The sequence below is a fragment of the Heterodontus francisci genome, chromosome 17 (genome assembly GCF_036365525.1).
Source record: "Heterodontus francisci isolate sHetFra1 chromosome 17, sHetFra1.hap1, whole genome shotgun sequence".
Taxonomy (NCBI): Eukaryota; Metazoa; Chordata; class Chondrichthyes; order Heterodontiformes; family Heterodontidae; genus Heterodontus; species Heterodontus francisci.
Genome location: NC_090387.1, coordinates 39,241,826 through 39,259,804, shown reverse-complemented (window position 1 = coordinate 39,259,804; position 17,979 = coordinate 39,241,826). Strand labels below are relative to the sequence as shown.

At 40.3% G+C, this 17,979-nt stretch overlaps 1 protein-coding gene across 1 annotated transcript in view; it reads right to left on the bottom strand.

Moving 5' to 3' along the window:
* Positions 1-7,298: 7,298 nt before the first annotated feature.
* Positions 7,299-17,979, bottom strand: part of zcchc14 (zinc finger, CCHC domain containing 14) — a 195,899-nt gene continuing 185,218 nt past the window's right edge. The window contains exon 13 of the mRNA XM_068049302.1: positions 7,299-17,922. Coding sequence (XP_067905403.1) covers positions 17,867-17,922 — 56 coding nt within the window. The 3' untranslated portion in view covers positions 7,299-17,866. The remainder of the gene's footprint in view (positions 17,923-17,979) is intronic.

The window sequence follows — 17,979 nt, the reverse complement described above, 5'->3', positions numbered from 1 at the left end:
GCAGATTAATGCCCTAATCTTGAACACAAAAGTCAATGCAAAGGAAATGAAGTGCAGCAGCAAAATGGTTGCTCACAGTTCAATTCAAGTTTGTTTACTGTGATTTTTTGAAACCATAACCCATAGTTTTTAGGTTTTTTTTTAGTTTTTAGAGATACAGCACTGAAACAGGCCCTTCAGCCCACCGAGTCTGTGCCGACCATCAACCACCCATTTATACTAATCCTGCACTAATCCCATATTCCTACCACATCCCCACCTGTCCCTATATTTCCCTACCACCTACCTATACTAGGAGCAATTTATAATGGCCAATTTACCTACCAACCTGCAAGTCTTCTGGCTTGTGGGAGGAAACCGGAGCACCCGGAGGAAACCCATGCACACAGGGAAAACTTGCAAACTCCACACAGGCAGTACCCAGAATTGAACCCGGGTCGCTGAAGCTGTGAGGCTGCAGTGCTAACCACTGCGCCACTGTGCCGCCCTAGTGTAGGCTTCTGTGCTCTTTTGCCTAACCTGGGGCTCCTACCAGCTATTTCCCCTGTTGCAACAGCATAGCAGGTGGAAGGCTACCGAGGGCACTTGAGATGGCTGTGAATGGCCTAGAGGACTTCTGCCCTTAAAAGGATCTGGCTGTACACTGTTGCATCTCAGTGGCAGCCAGGGTAATCTGGTGCATCTGGCTGTCTGGCACCACCAATGGTACTTGTTCAGAGTTTGGAGGGGGAAGCAGTTATGCGGTCAATCTGACACAGAACAGCATCTGTCGTTCCCGTGGTGCCAATGCCATTGGAAAGGCAGACAGAGTAAAAAAGTGACCATGGATAACACGTCAAACACTTTTTTCCTTCATTGCAACTTTGTATCCCTTCTGACTACTGTTGGTTCCCCTCTCAACAGATAGTAATCACATCCATGTCTTAAATGTAATATCTAAGCATGATTTTATAAGTTTTTCATGTGGTACTTTAGCAAAGGCCTTTTAGAAATCCAGCTATATAATGTCACACAGATTCATGTGTTCAATTTGGTATGTCATAAGCTCAAGAAAGCATGTACTGGTCTGGCAAGATCAACTCTTACAGAAATCATGTTGACTATAATTTATTATTTTCATATAGTTTCTGATTGTTGATTCCAATAGTATTCTAATTGTTGAGGTTAGCTTAATGGTCCATAATTGCTACCTTGTGACTCTGTCGCTCTTCTTGAATACTGAAACAATATTTTCTTGCTTCAACTCTATTGGACTCTCCCTAGGGTTTGATTTGGTGACTATAACCCCGTGCTTCTCAAATATTCTCACTCTGTATGCCAAGGTATGGGTCATTTGTGACATGGAGTTTATTGCTTTTCAGCCCTTCTAAGAATATTGAGACCCTCTGCTTTACTAATATCACAATATGGGAGTACAAATGATGCATGCTTGATTTTGGATAGTATATTGCTGGTGTCCTGCCTGCTAAATGAAAAAACTCCAAGAAGTAACATTTAGCATGTTAACTATCTCTGATTCATCCTTATATTTTTTCAATCTGAGGACATTTGAGGTGCCGATGATGGGCAACTTCAAAGAGCTGTGGTTGTAGAGAGCATGAATGCAGCCTAATGTACCTCAGCATCTGCCAGGGCAGTTTGGACTAGTGATGACATTCTAAAATCCCTTATCCAACCTCACCTGCAGGCTTTGAAAGCCAAAGGAGTTGCTTGAATCCAGAGCCAAAACGGTAGCTGTGACGGCTCCCACTGAAACTGTCAGAGCAGCCACCAGAGGTTCCATTCTTGGCTTTAAAGAGCTCACTACTCTTTCCATGGTTGATTGCACAGTTTTGATTCCCTGCATGGACTCTACATAAGCTGGAGCTGGACTTCAAAGGGCTGGATTTTAAAGGCTCTCCAACGCCAATAACGGTAGTTGGGGGGTACGGGGGGAATGAAGATAGCAACGGATGAGGCCCGCCACCAACCCTGACACCAGCAAGCCCCGGCCTAATCTCGGCAGCAAGGCCTCATGGGGCCGCCCCGCCGCTTGGTGACGGGACCCACATTATAAAATGCAAATGAGTACTTACCTTTAATTAATATGCAGGCCACAGTGACTCTGCCAGCAGCTCAGGATCTTCATTCGGGCGGCCAACAATGCCGTGCCTTCAAATCCCCGTTTGGGGAAACGAGGTGAGACACCTGTGGGGAGGGTATCTGTCCCCGGTGTTGCGAAGGATGGGCCTGGTCACATTGCCGCGGAACGCTCCGTGCAGTTGGGCGGTGCCGTACCACCTATCCTTCGTGGAGCAGTTTCTGCGGGAAAACACCTTTGACCACCGGTCCATCAGGCAGTGGTCTGCACGGAATGTCCTCAAGGCCCTACGGGAAAAGGAAACGGTGGATCCTGTCGGATGGTTCCCCGAGCAGACCGTCGAAGTCATTTGGCGGAATGCCTCATCACCAGAACTTTCAAACAAGCACCAAGACGTAGCTTGGCTGGTGGTGAGAAGGGCCCTCCCCGTCAGATCCTTCATGCACACCCGAAGTCTCGCCCCCTCCGCACAGTGCCCCCGCGTTGGCTGTGGTGGGGAAGAGACGGTCGCCCACCTCCTCCTGGAATGTGCCTTTGCAAAGCAGGTGTGGAAAGAGATGCAGTGGTTTTTGTCAAGGTTCATCCCAAGCAGCTCTGTAACACAGGAGTCTGTGCTCTACGGGCTGTTCCCAGGGACGCACACCGAGACAAACATCAACTGCTGCTGGAGGACTATCAATTCGGTGAAAGACGCCCTTTGGTCTGCCCGAAACTTGCTGGTCTTCCAGCGCAAAGAGTTGTCCACCACCGAATGTTGCAGACTGGCACATTCCAAGGTCCAGGACTACGTGTTGAGGGACGCACTAAAGCTTGGGGCAGCCGCAGCAAAGGCTCAATGGGGAAAGACCACAGTGTAAGGTTCCCCCACCAAGCTGGACTGAGGGGCTGGATCCATGGGAAACCCCTCGAACTGTATCGTTAATATTCTCAATTGCTGTAAATGTAAAACTGTAATTGACATGACAATTGTGAAAAGGAAGGGTTGGGAAGGAACTCATGACAGTATTGAAGGAAACTGATCTCCCTTGCAATGTTTGTATTTTTTGGTGCTGTTTGGAAACTGTCTGGCAATGTAATTTTTACAGATGTTTATGAATAAAGTATATTTTGCAAATAAAAAAAAAACCTGTGGGGAGGGGGGGGAGCAGGTGATTTTCTGTGTGTGGGACCGGGGGGGGGGGGGGGGGGGGGGGGGAGGGGGGAGCGAGGTCAAAACGCTTCAGATTGGCTGGGGGGATGATGGAAAAGGGTTCAGGGTGACAGTTCATGAACTTTGGGGGAGGGAGGTCATGTCAAGGTAAATATTTTGAGGGGTGGGCAGGCAATGAATTTAATGTAAGGCTATTGGAGTGTGAGAGGCGATTGAAATTTTTTTCACTTACTTTTATTAATTTAAAATGTAATGGTCCTTTAAAATTTTACATTCTTATTTCTGGCTCTAAGTCCTTTAAAAATGGTGCCGGACGCTTTTGCCAGGGACAGCTCACCCACTCCCTCCACGTCATTGCGGGGGGCGGGGTCCGCCATTCTGGCTATGCTAATGAGGCGCCACATTTGGAATCTTAGCGGCTCTGTGATGTGGGCCGCAAATTTTTCCACCCGCCCCCTATTTCGGCATCGGGCGTTTAAGATGCCCCCCACTGTGCACAAGTTTGGTGACAGGTAGTCCAGTGCAGTTATAAGTTCTGGTGTATATTCCCATCAGTTTTCTTTGATGGGCTAGGCCCATGAAGTCCACAGCTGTGAACTCTGCAGCATGTTAGACTGTGAGCTGTCCATTTGGTGAGCTGCTTTCCAGGCCATCCTATTCCCATGCCCTTGATCCTGCACAAGTGCTGAGTGCATCTCCCAGCGCAGATTCCTTTAGCCTAACGTCTGAACTATTTTATTTTTATTTATTTATTTTTATTTAGAGATACAGCACTGAAACAGGCCCTTCGGCCCACCGAGCCTGTGCCAACCAACAACAACCCATTCATACTAACCCTACAGTAATCTCATATTCCCTACCACCTACCTACACTAGGGGCAATTTTCAACAGCCAATTTACCTATCACCTGCAAGTCTTTGGCTGTGGGAGGAAACCGGAGCACCCGGTGGAAACCCACGTGATCACAGGGAGAACTTGCAAACTCCGCACAGGCAGTACCCAGAATCGAACCAGGGTCCCTGGAGCTGTGAGGCTGTGGTGCTAATCTCTGCTATGGGATTCCACTCTGGATTGTTGCCTGTAAGGGTAAGGTTGAGTAATGCTTTTTCTTCTAATGTGCTCCAATCTTCTTGTGCTGCCTCAGGGCCTTGCTTAGCTTCTGAGACCTGAAATAGAAGAGAATGCAAGAATCAGCTGTTAGTGGCAAGGCTAAGCAGAGGCCGATAAATGGGTAACTTCACACTTTCCCACATTGAACTCCATCTGCCAGTTTTTCCCACTTACTTAAGCTGTACCCCTTTGTAATTTCTTGCTCCAATCTGCATTACACACTACAAAATATGGGCCATAACTAATTTCTCCCCCAAATGGCTTTTATACTTTTGTACTCAGCCAATGGTCACCCTCAAAACTCCTCTCTCCAAGCTTTATATATTTTCCCTCGACTCTTTTAATTTTCCTGTTCATCCACTTCAAAGTATTTTATTTATGATGCTTTTGCAGCCCTTAGGCATGGGTTTGTCCTGTGTCCTGTGTAATGTTTTGAAGGATGTCCACTTATCCGTGGGACTTAATTCTACATTACTAACGCTGGCCCTCATACTCCTGAAGATTGTTCACCTTGTGTATTTGGTTTGGTTGCATTCTGCAATATTCCCAAAATTAGACTGCAAGTTATTTTGTTGTCATCATAGGCTAGAAGGTTCAGCTTCTACTCCCAAAAGTGTCCAAGTCACTCAAAGACCAAGACCTGAAAGGAGCTTCCTCTTGCATGCACCATGACACTGTATTGACAAGTTCAAAGTTGGCAATCCCAGTTTATGCTAGGCTGCATGAAGTCCCTGAGTACTTGCTTCCTTTTTGCAAACTTAGCTTTCTAATGTCAAAATCACAAGTTGTCGTCTTTATTTTGACCAGGTTGTCTGTAGTCAATTCCAAATGCAGTCTGGACCTCTATCATTGAGCACATCTAGACAAGAAATTTCATATCCTAGCATTTCATGCTAACTGGCTTGAGTAACTTCCCAAGGGTCCTTTAGAAATAAAGCAACACCCTCCACCTTTCCTGTCCTCTATCCTTCCTGAATGCCCTATACACTGGTTTAGTCACAGATTAAAGAAAAAAGATCTTCATAATTCCTATGACACGATAACTACTGGTTGCCAATAATGTTATGACTGCCACCACTTAACTCGGACTATTTCTGGAATTCGATTCACTCCGCGTGATATCAAGAAACGACTGAAGGCACAGGATACTGCAAAGGCTATGGGCCCTGACAATATTCCAGCAATAGTACTGAAGACCTGTGCTCCAGAACTTGCCGCGCCCCTAACCAAGCTGTTCCAGTACAGCTACACCACTGGCATCTACCCTGCAATGTGGAAAATTGCCCAGGTATGTCCTGTACACAAAAAGCAGGACAAGTCCAACCCGGCCAATTACCGTCCCATCAGCCTACTCTCAATCATCAGTAAAGTGATGGAAGATGTCATCGACAGTGCCATCAAGCGGCACTTGCTTAGCAATAACCTGCTCAGTGATGCTCAGTTTGGGTTCCGCCAGGACCACTCAGTTCCTGACCTCATTACAGCCTTGGTTCAAACATGGACAAAAGAGCTGAACTCAAGAGGTGAGAGTGCCTGCCCTTGACATCAAGGCAGCATTTGACCGAGAATGGCATCAAGGAGTCCTAGCAAAACTGAGGTCAATGGGAATCGGGGAAAACCCTCCCCTGGTTGGAGTCATACCTAGCGCAAAGGAAGATGGTTGCGGTTGTTGGAGGTCAATCATCTGAGCTCCAGGACATCACTGCAGGAATTCCTCAGGGTAGTGTCCTAGGCACAACCATCTTCAGCTGCTTCATCAATGACCTTCCTTCAATCATAAGGTCAGAAGTGGGGATGTTAGCTGATGATTGCACAATGTTCATCACCATTCGTGACTCGTCAGATACTGAAGCAGTCCGTGTAGAAATGCAGCAAGACTTGGACAATATCCAGGCTTAGGCTGATAAGTGGCAAGTAACATTCACGCCACACAAGTGCCAGGCAATGACCATCTCCAACAAGTGAGAATCTAACCATCTCCCCATGACATTCAACAGCATTACCATCGCTGAATCCCCCACTATCAACATTCTAGGGGCTACCATTGACCAGAAACTGAACTGGAGTAGCCATCTAAATACCGTGGCTACAAGAACAGGTCAGAGGCTAGGAATCCTGTGGCGAGTAACTCACCTCCTGACTCCCCAAAGCCTGTCTACCATCTGCAAGGCACAAGTCAGGAGTGTGATGGAGTACTCTCCACTTGCCTGGATGGGTGCAGCTACAACAACACTCAAGAAGCTTGACACCATCCAGGACAAAGCAGCCCACTTGATCGGCACCCCATCCACAAACATTCACTCCCTTCACCACCGACGCACAGTGGCAGCAGTGTGTACCATCTACAAGATGCACTGCAGCAATGCACCAAGGCTCCTTAGACAGCACCTTCCAAACCCGCGACCTCTACCAACTAGAAAGACAAGGGCAGCAGATGCATGGGACCACCACCTGCAAGTTCCCCTCCAAGTCACACACCATCCTGACTTGGAACTATATCGCCGTTCCTTCACTGTTGCTGGGTCAAAATCCTGGAACTCCATTCCTAACAGCACTGTGGGTGTACCTACCCCACATGGACTGCAGCGGTTCAAGAAGGCAGCTCACCACCACCTTCTCAAGGGCAATTAGGGATGGGCAATAAATGCTGGCCTGGCCAGCGACACCCACATCCCATGAATGAATAAAAGAAGACCTCTTATGATGGTCTTTGTCCTCACAACCTGGTCGTCTGCTATGACTATCTAGTCCATGTGTTAGTTTTAAAGAACACCTGGCCTGTGTAATATAATACAGTTTAATGTCAGTGACCATATGTGGGCTCTTTCATGACTCTGGAGATTAACTAGGAAGCGATAAACAACCTACAGGGCAACTTGGCAGTCTTTTCTATCCCTTCATGCTGTCAAGGTCAAGTGTGTATTTGGTGTATTTGGAAAAAAAAACAATAGGCTGTTTATATTTTTATTGCTCTTCTGTACTGGCATTTACAATACAACAAGGCTTAAAAGATAAAAATGTATTCTTCTACAAATGTACATCGTGTTCCTTTCATTAACAAAGTCATAAAATATAAAGACAAATTAAAGTGTGAAAGAGCCATGTTGAGTTCAATCAGTTGCATAATAGCTTTAAATATTTATAAAACTGCAACAATTTTTCAATATTAATGTTACATGCACAATGGTCGAAAATTAAATATACTGAAATGTGCAATGGCTCAAAATGAGCTTCACTATGTTTCCAACCTCAAATATTTTGATATTAGGTGCCACCGCACAAAGAGGAAAAAAAGCAAATGACTACCAGCACAAACTACTGGTTGTTTAAAACTAACCTGTCCAAGTTCTTTGGTAGAATACAAAGAAAACATCATCAACCTTGCCATTGTCGAACATGCCACCATGCAACTACAACACTATATCCCAAGATGGGCCAAAAATTTTCTATGGCACTTGTAAATTATGGCACTTAGAGCAGTTAAAATACATGTCCAGTCAACCCTTGATGCAAGCAATGACTAATGTGATAGCACAATGTACCTGGAGTTTCAGCAATGACTGTATATATAACATTGCATCAAAGGATGAAATGGATTATTATACAGTAACGAGGCAAAAGTGTTAAAATTTACCAGAAAACTGAATTTTTAAAGCATCTTTCAGCAATCCAATACAAACTCCGAGGGCTACAGTTTTGAATAAGTTTATAAAATAACAGTCTTATATGGCTTCCTTCATTGGATAACATGCATGAGTTTGCTGATTTTTTGAGCAATTACTTGTTGAGTAACACATTTGACAGAGCAATAGCAAAAGCAATTCTATTTTAGCCCAACATTCATAAAACTGCCTACACAAGTCAAGAGAATGATGAAAAATTGAGGAACTTCCCATTTTGTAGGTGTAAGAGATGCAATGCTCATAGCATCTGAATTTCTTTACAATGACAGTGAAAATTTGTTTCTTCACTTTCTAAATTTGCATGATCTGCAGTTCACAAATCTTAATTAAAAATGCCAGGTATTGCCAAGTATGAGCAACTTGTTATAGTTTTCATAGATTAGTTATAAAAGTTTTGGAGGCTACAAATGATGACAAAGGTTCTACATGACTCCCTTGAGAAAATGAAAAAAAATCAATCCACCAATGAATTGTACCACTGCAACAGGACAAAATGTGCTCACAATCTCTTTTGCACTGTGCTGCGAGAATTGCTGTAGAGATTAGATTAGATTAGAGATACAGCACTGAAACAGGCCCTTCGGCCCACCGAGTCTGTGCCGAACATCAACCACCCATTTATATTAATCCTACACTAATCCCATATTCCTACCAAACATCCCCACCTGTCCCTATATTTCCCTACCACCTACCTATACTAGTGACAATTTATAATGGCCAATTTACCTATCAACCTGCAAGTCTTTTGGCTTGTGGGAGGAAACCGGAGCACCCGGAGAAAACCCACGCTGCCAAACACTTTCACCAAAGAGAAGGGGAAAAATTGATGGTTGACTATCTTAAGCTGTTCTAGTATGCCTCTTTGGAACTGCTCAAGAATAGCACTGGAGGTAGCTTTTGAGCAGCTTTCTTACCCTTACTGCAGGAGGTGAGAAGTGAGAAAGTATAAGGGGTAAGCAATAAAGAAATAAAAACCCTCAAAGAAGCCACACAACCCACAAAATATTAAGCATACCAATGACAAAGAGAAAGTGGAATGAATGTAAAAATATTCCATTATTTCAAGCATAATGGGATTTTCAATGAACAATCAAATTGAGAAAAATCTTAGGGAATTAACACTTATTAGAAGCATTGCATTGCGGTGTCAGTTAATTCAGAAAAAGTAAGGCAAAATTAAGTGTTGAAGATGTGTATAGTGTTTTATCCTACCTGCATATTTCAATATTTTGTATGTTTAGTGATACTTTTATTACAAGTTATAGATACAGTGGAATGCTATAACATTGGAACAAACAAAATAGAAAAAGAATCCTGTTTAAAATCAAACTTGCAAATGACTTAACAAGTGTTAACACATTAAGAAACGAAATAAGATTTGAGTAAAAATGAATTCTTCGTGCTATCAAATCTTTTATATTAGATAGGGATACAAGTGCTTTTGCCTGTATTACAAAATCAAATCAGTTTCAGAAAAGTTTTTAAATGAGTAAAACAGAGACAGGAACTGTAACAAATACCATGCGGTATTCATTTAGGTACTATCTATACACAACAATTTAACTCTTCAGCTACCAATTGAAAATACAGAAATCATCCAATGAAGGAAGACAAATTTGATTTGTTGGTTAATGTCAGAGTTTTGAATTTCTGATCCTCTTATTTGGCAGTCCTCAAATTTAGCTCAGGTCACCAGGTTCTACAATGTTTTAAACCTACATTTTGGACGGGCAGATGTAACAATGGCAAATAATCCTTAATGCACTCAACTCAATTAAAACAGAGGCATATTCAAATTTTATGGGTACATTTACTTCACGAAGAAAACAGAAATTCTATATCGACACACCACTGCCCCTGTGAAGAGGCACTGATTGGGTAAGTCATGGGATGCCATAGGCCAAGGAAATCCTACTTTTTAAATGTAGTCAGAAGTTGGAAAAAATGGTGAAATTGAACACAAGTTTAATTCACTAGTGACCAGAATCTCATAACTCAACAAGGAATTAAGTAGCTGATGGCATAAAGTTTACGCACAAATCAAACAGACCTTGTATCTGAGTATTGTGTATGCCGCTTTTACAAGGAAACACTTAGAAAAAAAATTGCAAATACAAGATTTGAACTGCAGACAATTTAGAATTTGAAATTTGACATTTTGCAGCATAAATGTACCTCAAAACTCATATGCATACCTGGGGTACAACACATGAAAATGTCTTATGATGTTCAAGTAAAGATATTTTATCACAATTTAACTAGAGGTAGTGTAACTTATTCCTAGTCAAAATATCAAGGTTTTCTATGTATCAATAATAAGCATAGATTCCATAATAAGAAATAGATTTTTTTAAAGAGAAGGCATCGAAACCTGGCACACATGGAAAAGTATGGTACATCAGTAAAGTGAGTAAAGGACTCTACCCTAATAAATGTGCCACTAAGCAAATTTCCAATATTCTAATTATTAGCCCATCATCATCCTCCACTATATAAAAGGATAAATCTTCTACAAATTAACCATAAGGAAACTCACTTGATGTAGTGCCTCTTGGTGATTACTTAATATGTAGCAGTTTGAGATAATCTTACCATTACTGAATATGATGTACAACTTTTGGAACTCGGTTTTAGAAGATACAGGATTAGTGACAGACTGTCAAAATATCAATTTCCAAATAATTTTAGTGTGACTACATTCCTCCTATTCTGATTGACACAGTTAAAAAGCCCACTAGTGATTTAACAAGCAACATCAATTTCCAAGGGTACTTGTAAAACTTGTCTTCAGGTATGTTTCATCAGTATTTTTTGGATTGACTATTGGATGGAGTGTCACCTCTGGGGGTGGGGGGTTGGTGGTGGAGGGGAAAAGGGAAAAAACATCAGCTGACTTGTCTCAATAAACAATGCCCATCAAATGATCCTGTTGATCTTGTGACAGCAAACATGAAGAACTTCACTGCCCAACCTGTTCAACCATTCTGGCTGGAGCATAATACATGATAGCCAACAGGAAAAAGAAGAAAATACAAAACTGGGTGAAAAACAAAATCTTCAAGCCATATAAATCTACAAAGCTCCTAACAAAAAATGTTTGTTCAGTGTCAGTGGATTCATGTTCACCTTTTTCTATAATAAGCCAGTTTGCTACAAAGTTTGCATCCTCAAATGGTTTTAGCTCCACATCAACACAAACTATGTAACACAATTCAAGTGTGAAACTTCCCAAACTGAAATCAGGCAGGTAGGTGTGCAAGTCCAGCTTGAGTAGGTATAGTTTCAAATCATTTCAGTTTCCATGTAAAGCAAAGTTTGAACATTTCAAGGTGGTCTTTTGGATTCGCTGGGAATTAATTAACCTTTTGGTTCTTTTCACCCATTGGCTCTTTGTTAACACTATAATTTGATTGGCATTCAGATGTTACTGAGTGGAGCCCTGCTTTCCCTGACCAGAGTGGTGCAAAACTAGCAGTATAGCTTGGATATTACCAATATGCAGCACTCTACAAGACACTGGTAAAAATTTATATGCGTGTGGGCATAAAACAGATACAAAACAGACCAATTCAGCAGTGAGATGACCTGCACTTAATTTGTGCAGCTGTTGTAGGTCTCGTTTATTAGGCATTGGGCCTGCCCTGCACAAGACTCTTCAGATTTTTAAAAATATATAATTATTCCTGTGGATCTACCATGTCCCCATTCCCATAGCCCTGACTGTAACCCCCACGACATACCTGAGAACCATTGTCGGTGAGGCAGGCGGCGCGACATTGATAACTTTTCTTGGCTGAACAGTATATGGAGCCACAACTAGCACTGTCAGCTCATGCCAAGGCTCGAGGACCAATTTCCTTCGATCCCCAGATTGGGCAAGTGCTGCTTACATAGTCCTGATCTGGGCCTGTAAATGGGCTTCAAGCTGGTAAACACAGTGCAATGGTACCATAAAACAGATCTATCAATCTGCTCCTACTGACAATGTAAAGTTGTGGATGATGCAGTGAATTAGTGCATTGTCCTTTCACTTCTGGCAAAGGGTTTGAAATTCGCTTAGGGAAATGATGGTAAAAGTGTTATGCAAGGTTATGTTTAGACAGTTCTTAGTAGATATGGGACAAATTGTCACATAACCTCACTCTGGAGGCTATAAGGATGTCCGTCTATGAAATGAAAAAATTCAGAGTGGTTCAGCAGGATGTGTACTTGAGATTAGGATTAAGGCACATTGTTGGAGAGCAGTATATGGGCTTTAATATTCATCTGGCTGATGCTATGCAAATCCTTAATAGGGATATGTTGTGTCAAAGTAAAAAAAATGTGTTGTTCCTCAGCACTGAATGAGCCCAAAATTCAATTTTAAAAAAATGGAAACTGATTGTTTCTCTGCAAAGTTAATCTTAACCAAACAAACTAGCAATTTGTTCACATCACAAGAAGCACAGAAAACTAGCTGAATTGTTTTAGGTAGATTTATACCTTTTTATAAATGCAACACCTTTTTCAAAATTAAATTTGAATCAACTGTCTGCACAGATTGCATGAAGTACGCAACAGGGATATTCCTGCAGTTTAGTGTTCATAAAATACAGGAACTTTTTTTTTAATATAGAGGTCACCATTTGGTAACTTTTTTTTGTTGCTTATACATTTCATAATTGCAAAATGCACTATTCCCCACATCAGCTACCTCCCCAGGGGTCTACTTTCAGTCAAGAAATCATGTGAAATTATGGGAATAATTTCCATCCTACCACTGCATGATACTGAGGTGGATTTTCAATATTGCTGCCCTGGTGTAAAACTGGAGTTTTTCAGCTGCAACAGAAATGAACATTGGACTGTTTCTATGATAGCAAAATCAGTTTTATGCCTGGGTGGCAAGCTGAAAATCTACCCTATTGTGTCTGCTATAGTAAAACTGGACTACCTTATAGAAAAACATTTTTATAGTTAGGAGTTTATGCTTTCTATCTGAATACATAAAACTAGGCAGATTAGGAACATTCACATAAATTTCTCTCCACAAAGAGGACAAATCAAAGGTTGCGTGAATCATTGAAAATGCAGTATGAAAAGCAGGGACACACAAATCAACAAATGCTATTTTAAATTAAGGGAATTAAAAAAACATTAATTTTGTAGGGTAGGAAGTGAAATCATTATTTTTAAACAGAGTTTTGGGCCAACACTAAATCTCCAAAATAGCACAAGGGAAACCTTGCAAACAGAATTGGAATATTTCACTTCAAAAATGTTGAATAATAGAATTATTAAACAGAACCCAATGTTTAATGATGGGGAAGATAGCATTGCCAGAACAATTAGTGAGATTATCTTAATCTATTAAACGATCATTTTGGTAATCAAATGTAGATCACATGATAAACTAGATTGTGTCACAAGCTTTAATACTTATACCATCTCACAAAATGCATTGCATATTGGATTACCAGTTGGCAAAAGTAGACAAAAAGGATAAAACTGCCACAACTCCACAGTACACATAAAAAAGTTATAGATACGTCAGAATTATTTAAATGTATTGACCGCATCTCAAAGTACAGATGATTGTTATGAACCATTCAAACATCATTTGAAACCTTCAGTGAAAGTAGTGCTTTCAAACCATTGCCAGGTATCCATAATTTGCCCTCAGGTTGTTCTCGGATATCCATAATTTTACAAACTTCATGAAATAAAAAATTAATTCTTCAAATAAATGTTTGTTTAACATTTAACAAGAAGTAGTACTACAAAGAAATAAAACACAATTTGGGAACAGGCGGGGAGCTAATCAGCAGGGCAAGGAAATTCTGCAACAGCACATCAGAGATCAGCTGTGACAAAAAGGTTACCAAAGATTGCCGATAGAATAGAAATATTAACGCACAGTCACTTGTAAGTTGAGCACTTTAATTATTTTGCAAAAGCTGGCAAACATGTTGATTAAGGGAAATTTTGCAGGCTTTCGCAATCCATGAGAATTTTTAAATTGTATACAAGTTAATATATGTTTGCCCAATTCTCTCCTGTTCCCCCCGTTACCCCACCTCTCCTAAAGGCACAACTCCTGCTGGGACAGGGTTACAGAGCTTCCAGTAGCTCTCTGACACGTCACTAAAGTGGTCATTCTTCAAATTCTTCATGTGCAGGCTTAAATTGGAGGCTATTTAACGATAGAAACCATCACTGTCAAGCACAAACCTATTCTCACTAGGCATCCAAGCACCTTCCAGCAGGCCTCATTTGATAGTGATCAGAAGTAGAAACCGTGGCTGATATCCCCTCCTCTTCTAATCCCCTGCCCCTCCTATCCAAAATCCCCCACTAGCCCAGAGAAAGAGGCCAAGTGTTGCAAGTGACTTGCTAGCCTGACTAAAATAGCTTACTCAGCAGAGGCTAGGAATGAAACTTGGGACGTTCTGGTCATTACAGCTTAGTCCAACACTGGCTTTTAATCATTAGGCCATTGCGAGCTTGACAATTTATCTTTTTACATGCTTGGGGAGGGGGATGGAGAGAGACAGAAAAGAGAGACAGACAGAGGCAGAGAGAGGGGCACATACAGGCAGCTGCCACCAAAAGAAAATATCACTGCCCCCTTCAAGCAAACAAACAAAATATAATCTTCAGTTCACTTTTCTACATTCTATTCTGTACTGCAACATGAAGTGCAGACATAAACTGGAAATATGATTTGTTTGCACCTCAAGATCATGTGAACTTTTCCATGACAGAGGTGGTGTTTCAAGCTCTGATAAGTCAACCCAACTACCTGACCATAATGCCATGTCAAATGTAAGATTTTAAATATATCAACAGGTGGAGGGTCGGTTGCAATGTCATATGCCATTTGCAATCCTGCCTAGTTTGCAGAGATTTTAGTATATCTAAACAACATTTTTGTTCACTTGGCATTCAGTATGTGTAAATAAGTCTAACGTAATACAAATCTTTTTCTAGTCAGTGTTTAGACATGCAAATTATTTCTTCTTTTAAAATGTCAGCCTGAATAATTAACAGATAACCAATAAAAATGCTAATTTATGTTGCAAGATCCCTATAAAGAAGTCTGCATTGAATAAACTTTGTTCTCACATTGGACATTCCTAAAAGCAAAGGAGAATTTAGTGGGGGTGGGGTAGTGGGGGGGGGGACATCAACTTTCTCAAAATTTGGAACAGTTTTCATAAAGTCACATGATTAGGCCAAACATTTTCATGGTACATACACAGATAGCTGTATATGATCTCATCCCTCAATAGTTATGTAACTGGTACTTATAAATTTTCCACATAAAAGCCCATCACCACTTTATGAAAAGAATATTAAATTCAAATGTTAGGTTGCCCAACATTTTTTTAAACCAAACTTGCTCTTATTTCCATCTTGAAGCCCAACAATATTCATCACAATTTTAAAATGGTCTGATAAATTACAAAGAAAAGCCCTTCTGTATGGACCGGCATTTTGGCCATGCACTTGTAATATGTATTAAAATTTGGTGATCATCGGCAGCATAGTATAGATGTTTTTTATGGGGATTTTTTCTGCTGCAACATCATAAATGGGAAGCAGTACCTCGCATCACTGGAGTAGAATGTTATGATGTCACAATGGGGCAATTTTTAAGTGGCATTAAGGATTTTTGATCATAATGTCTCAAAATGTCAGATTTCAAGCACTAGATAATGCAGCCTACATTTTAAAACCATTTGGTTTGTAATATGGAATTCACTAAAGCCCTTGAAAGATGCATAACTTTGGTCCCAAAAGTAACCATGGGAGGACTGGATTATGGACAGCAACAACATTAGAGAAATTTCTGAACCCCAAATCACAACATTGTTGAAACTAAAATTATGTTGAAGCCAAAATTATCTTGTGAAATTATGTTCTGATATCAGATATAAAATCTAAGAGCACAATGTTCTGTTTTAAGTACTACACATTGGTAGGTATGGTTTGTATTTGATTGGTAAGAGCTGTCATTTGCACTCAGTTATGCAACAGTCACTTCACAAAAAGGGTCATACTGCAGAAATTACACAGGGATTTTGTAGAATATCTAAACAGAGTTTATAAAGCATTGATAGTGCAGAAATTACCAAAATAAAAACAACTTTTTATTTACCCAACACTTGCATTGCTATGGATGAGCACACCACATATTTATTTCAAAGCCAATTCCTCTGCATTAACTTTCAAACAATATTCTTTTCAACTCCCGTGAAAGTGTGGACCAAAAAACTACCCAGGTTTCTGTCATAACCATTATATTTTAGGATGCAATCCTATAATAATGTAATAAAATTTATTTGGAAAACTGGCTTTTGATTTCAAGTTAATTAAGGCAAATAGTAATGTTGTATGTCAGTTCCTCCCACTTCTTCACTACATTGAAACAGGTTCCTTTCATACCAGTCAATAAAACTACAAGTAACAACAAACATAGTTTCAAATGTCAATTCTCCAAGTTCTCAAGAGTAAAATAAAAATACTATTTGTTGCAGCAAACATTTCAATATACTGTATATTCAAAATACAATCACATAGAAATAATACTGCATCGTATGTTCAACTCTAATGGAGAACTTTCAGCCTTCACTTTGCATAGAGACAAGATAATGAGCCACTGTGTAAGTAACAGCTTCTACATCAAACGGCTATAGATCTATATTTACAAATCTGGGACTGAAAAAGCACAAAATAAATGGATTTCTTTATGACTGAAGCAAATTTCTTCCAACTTTTACTTTAGTGAACCAAGATTTTCTTCTGATGGATGAAAAGCGATCAATTCTCATGTTCCAAATGTTGACAGAAAACAACAGGCTTTCTTTTCATACTGAAGAGTAAACTGACTTTGCTTATTTAGTGTGATATGTAAGTTCATCCAAGTTACAGGTTTCAGGACTAGTTCAATGTTCTCCATAAATAAAGACATATTCAATGCTCTCCTTAAATATGGACATGTGTAAAGGTTCTTTTGCATTAGCCTTTGGCTACACACACACACACACACACACACAGACACATGACAAATTGATTCAGGAGAACTCAACAGCATATTTCTACAAAAAACACACTAACTTTACAAAAAATATTTGTTTGCATCTTTTTACATGTAAAGAGGTCTCTCTCTTAAAAATATACAAGTTGAAGAACCTTACAAAAACAGATACAAGCTTTCCCACCCAACCAAGTTTATGCTCAAGACATCGTCTCAGAGACTGAAGAGTCTTTTTGTTCTTTCAGCATTGGCTTTCCAAATTTCTTCCCTATCTTGGTGGTCAGATGAGAGTACTTTGGTCAACTCTGCTGTGCTCCACCAATATTGCATTGTAAATATAACACCAAATTCTTTGAAACAGAGTTCTTTGTTCCTCCCTCTGGAGCTTTCCCCTTTTCTCCATTCTCGTAAAGTTGTACAGTTAAAAGCTATCAAAAGGAAAATAGTTCTGCTGTTGTGTTTTAGTTTGTAGGAACATCCATAGTTATATAATAGTTCTGGATAAATTCCACCTTCTTCGTGCAAAGTCATTGCACAATCTTCATGCAAAGTCATTGTACAATTTTTGCTAAACACAATGATTCTGGTTTTAGCCATTACTTCTTAAAACTCTCAGTTATATTTACAGTTAGTGCATGCGTAGTGTAGTTTATATCCCCGTATAAGATTTTTTTTTTTTTAAAAAGCACCTTTGGATAAAAAGAGCAGGTAATTAATTTAGCAGGGCAAGTTATCCATTGAACATCTTTGCATCTTTCTTTGTACCTGCTATTGGTTTACTCAATGGCACATTGTGATTCATACTAATGTGCATTTCCAAATGCTAGTCTGCTGAATCCATACTTTCAGATGGAGGGGCGTACTTCAGTCTAAATGTACCTGAAAGGTAATTTAAAACAAAAAAATACACATGATTTTTCTTCTCCACAACATCAT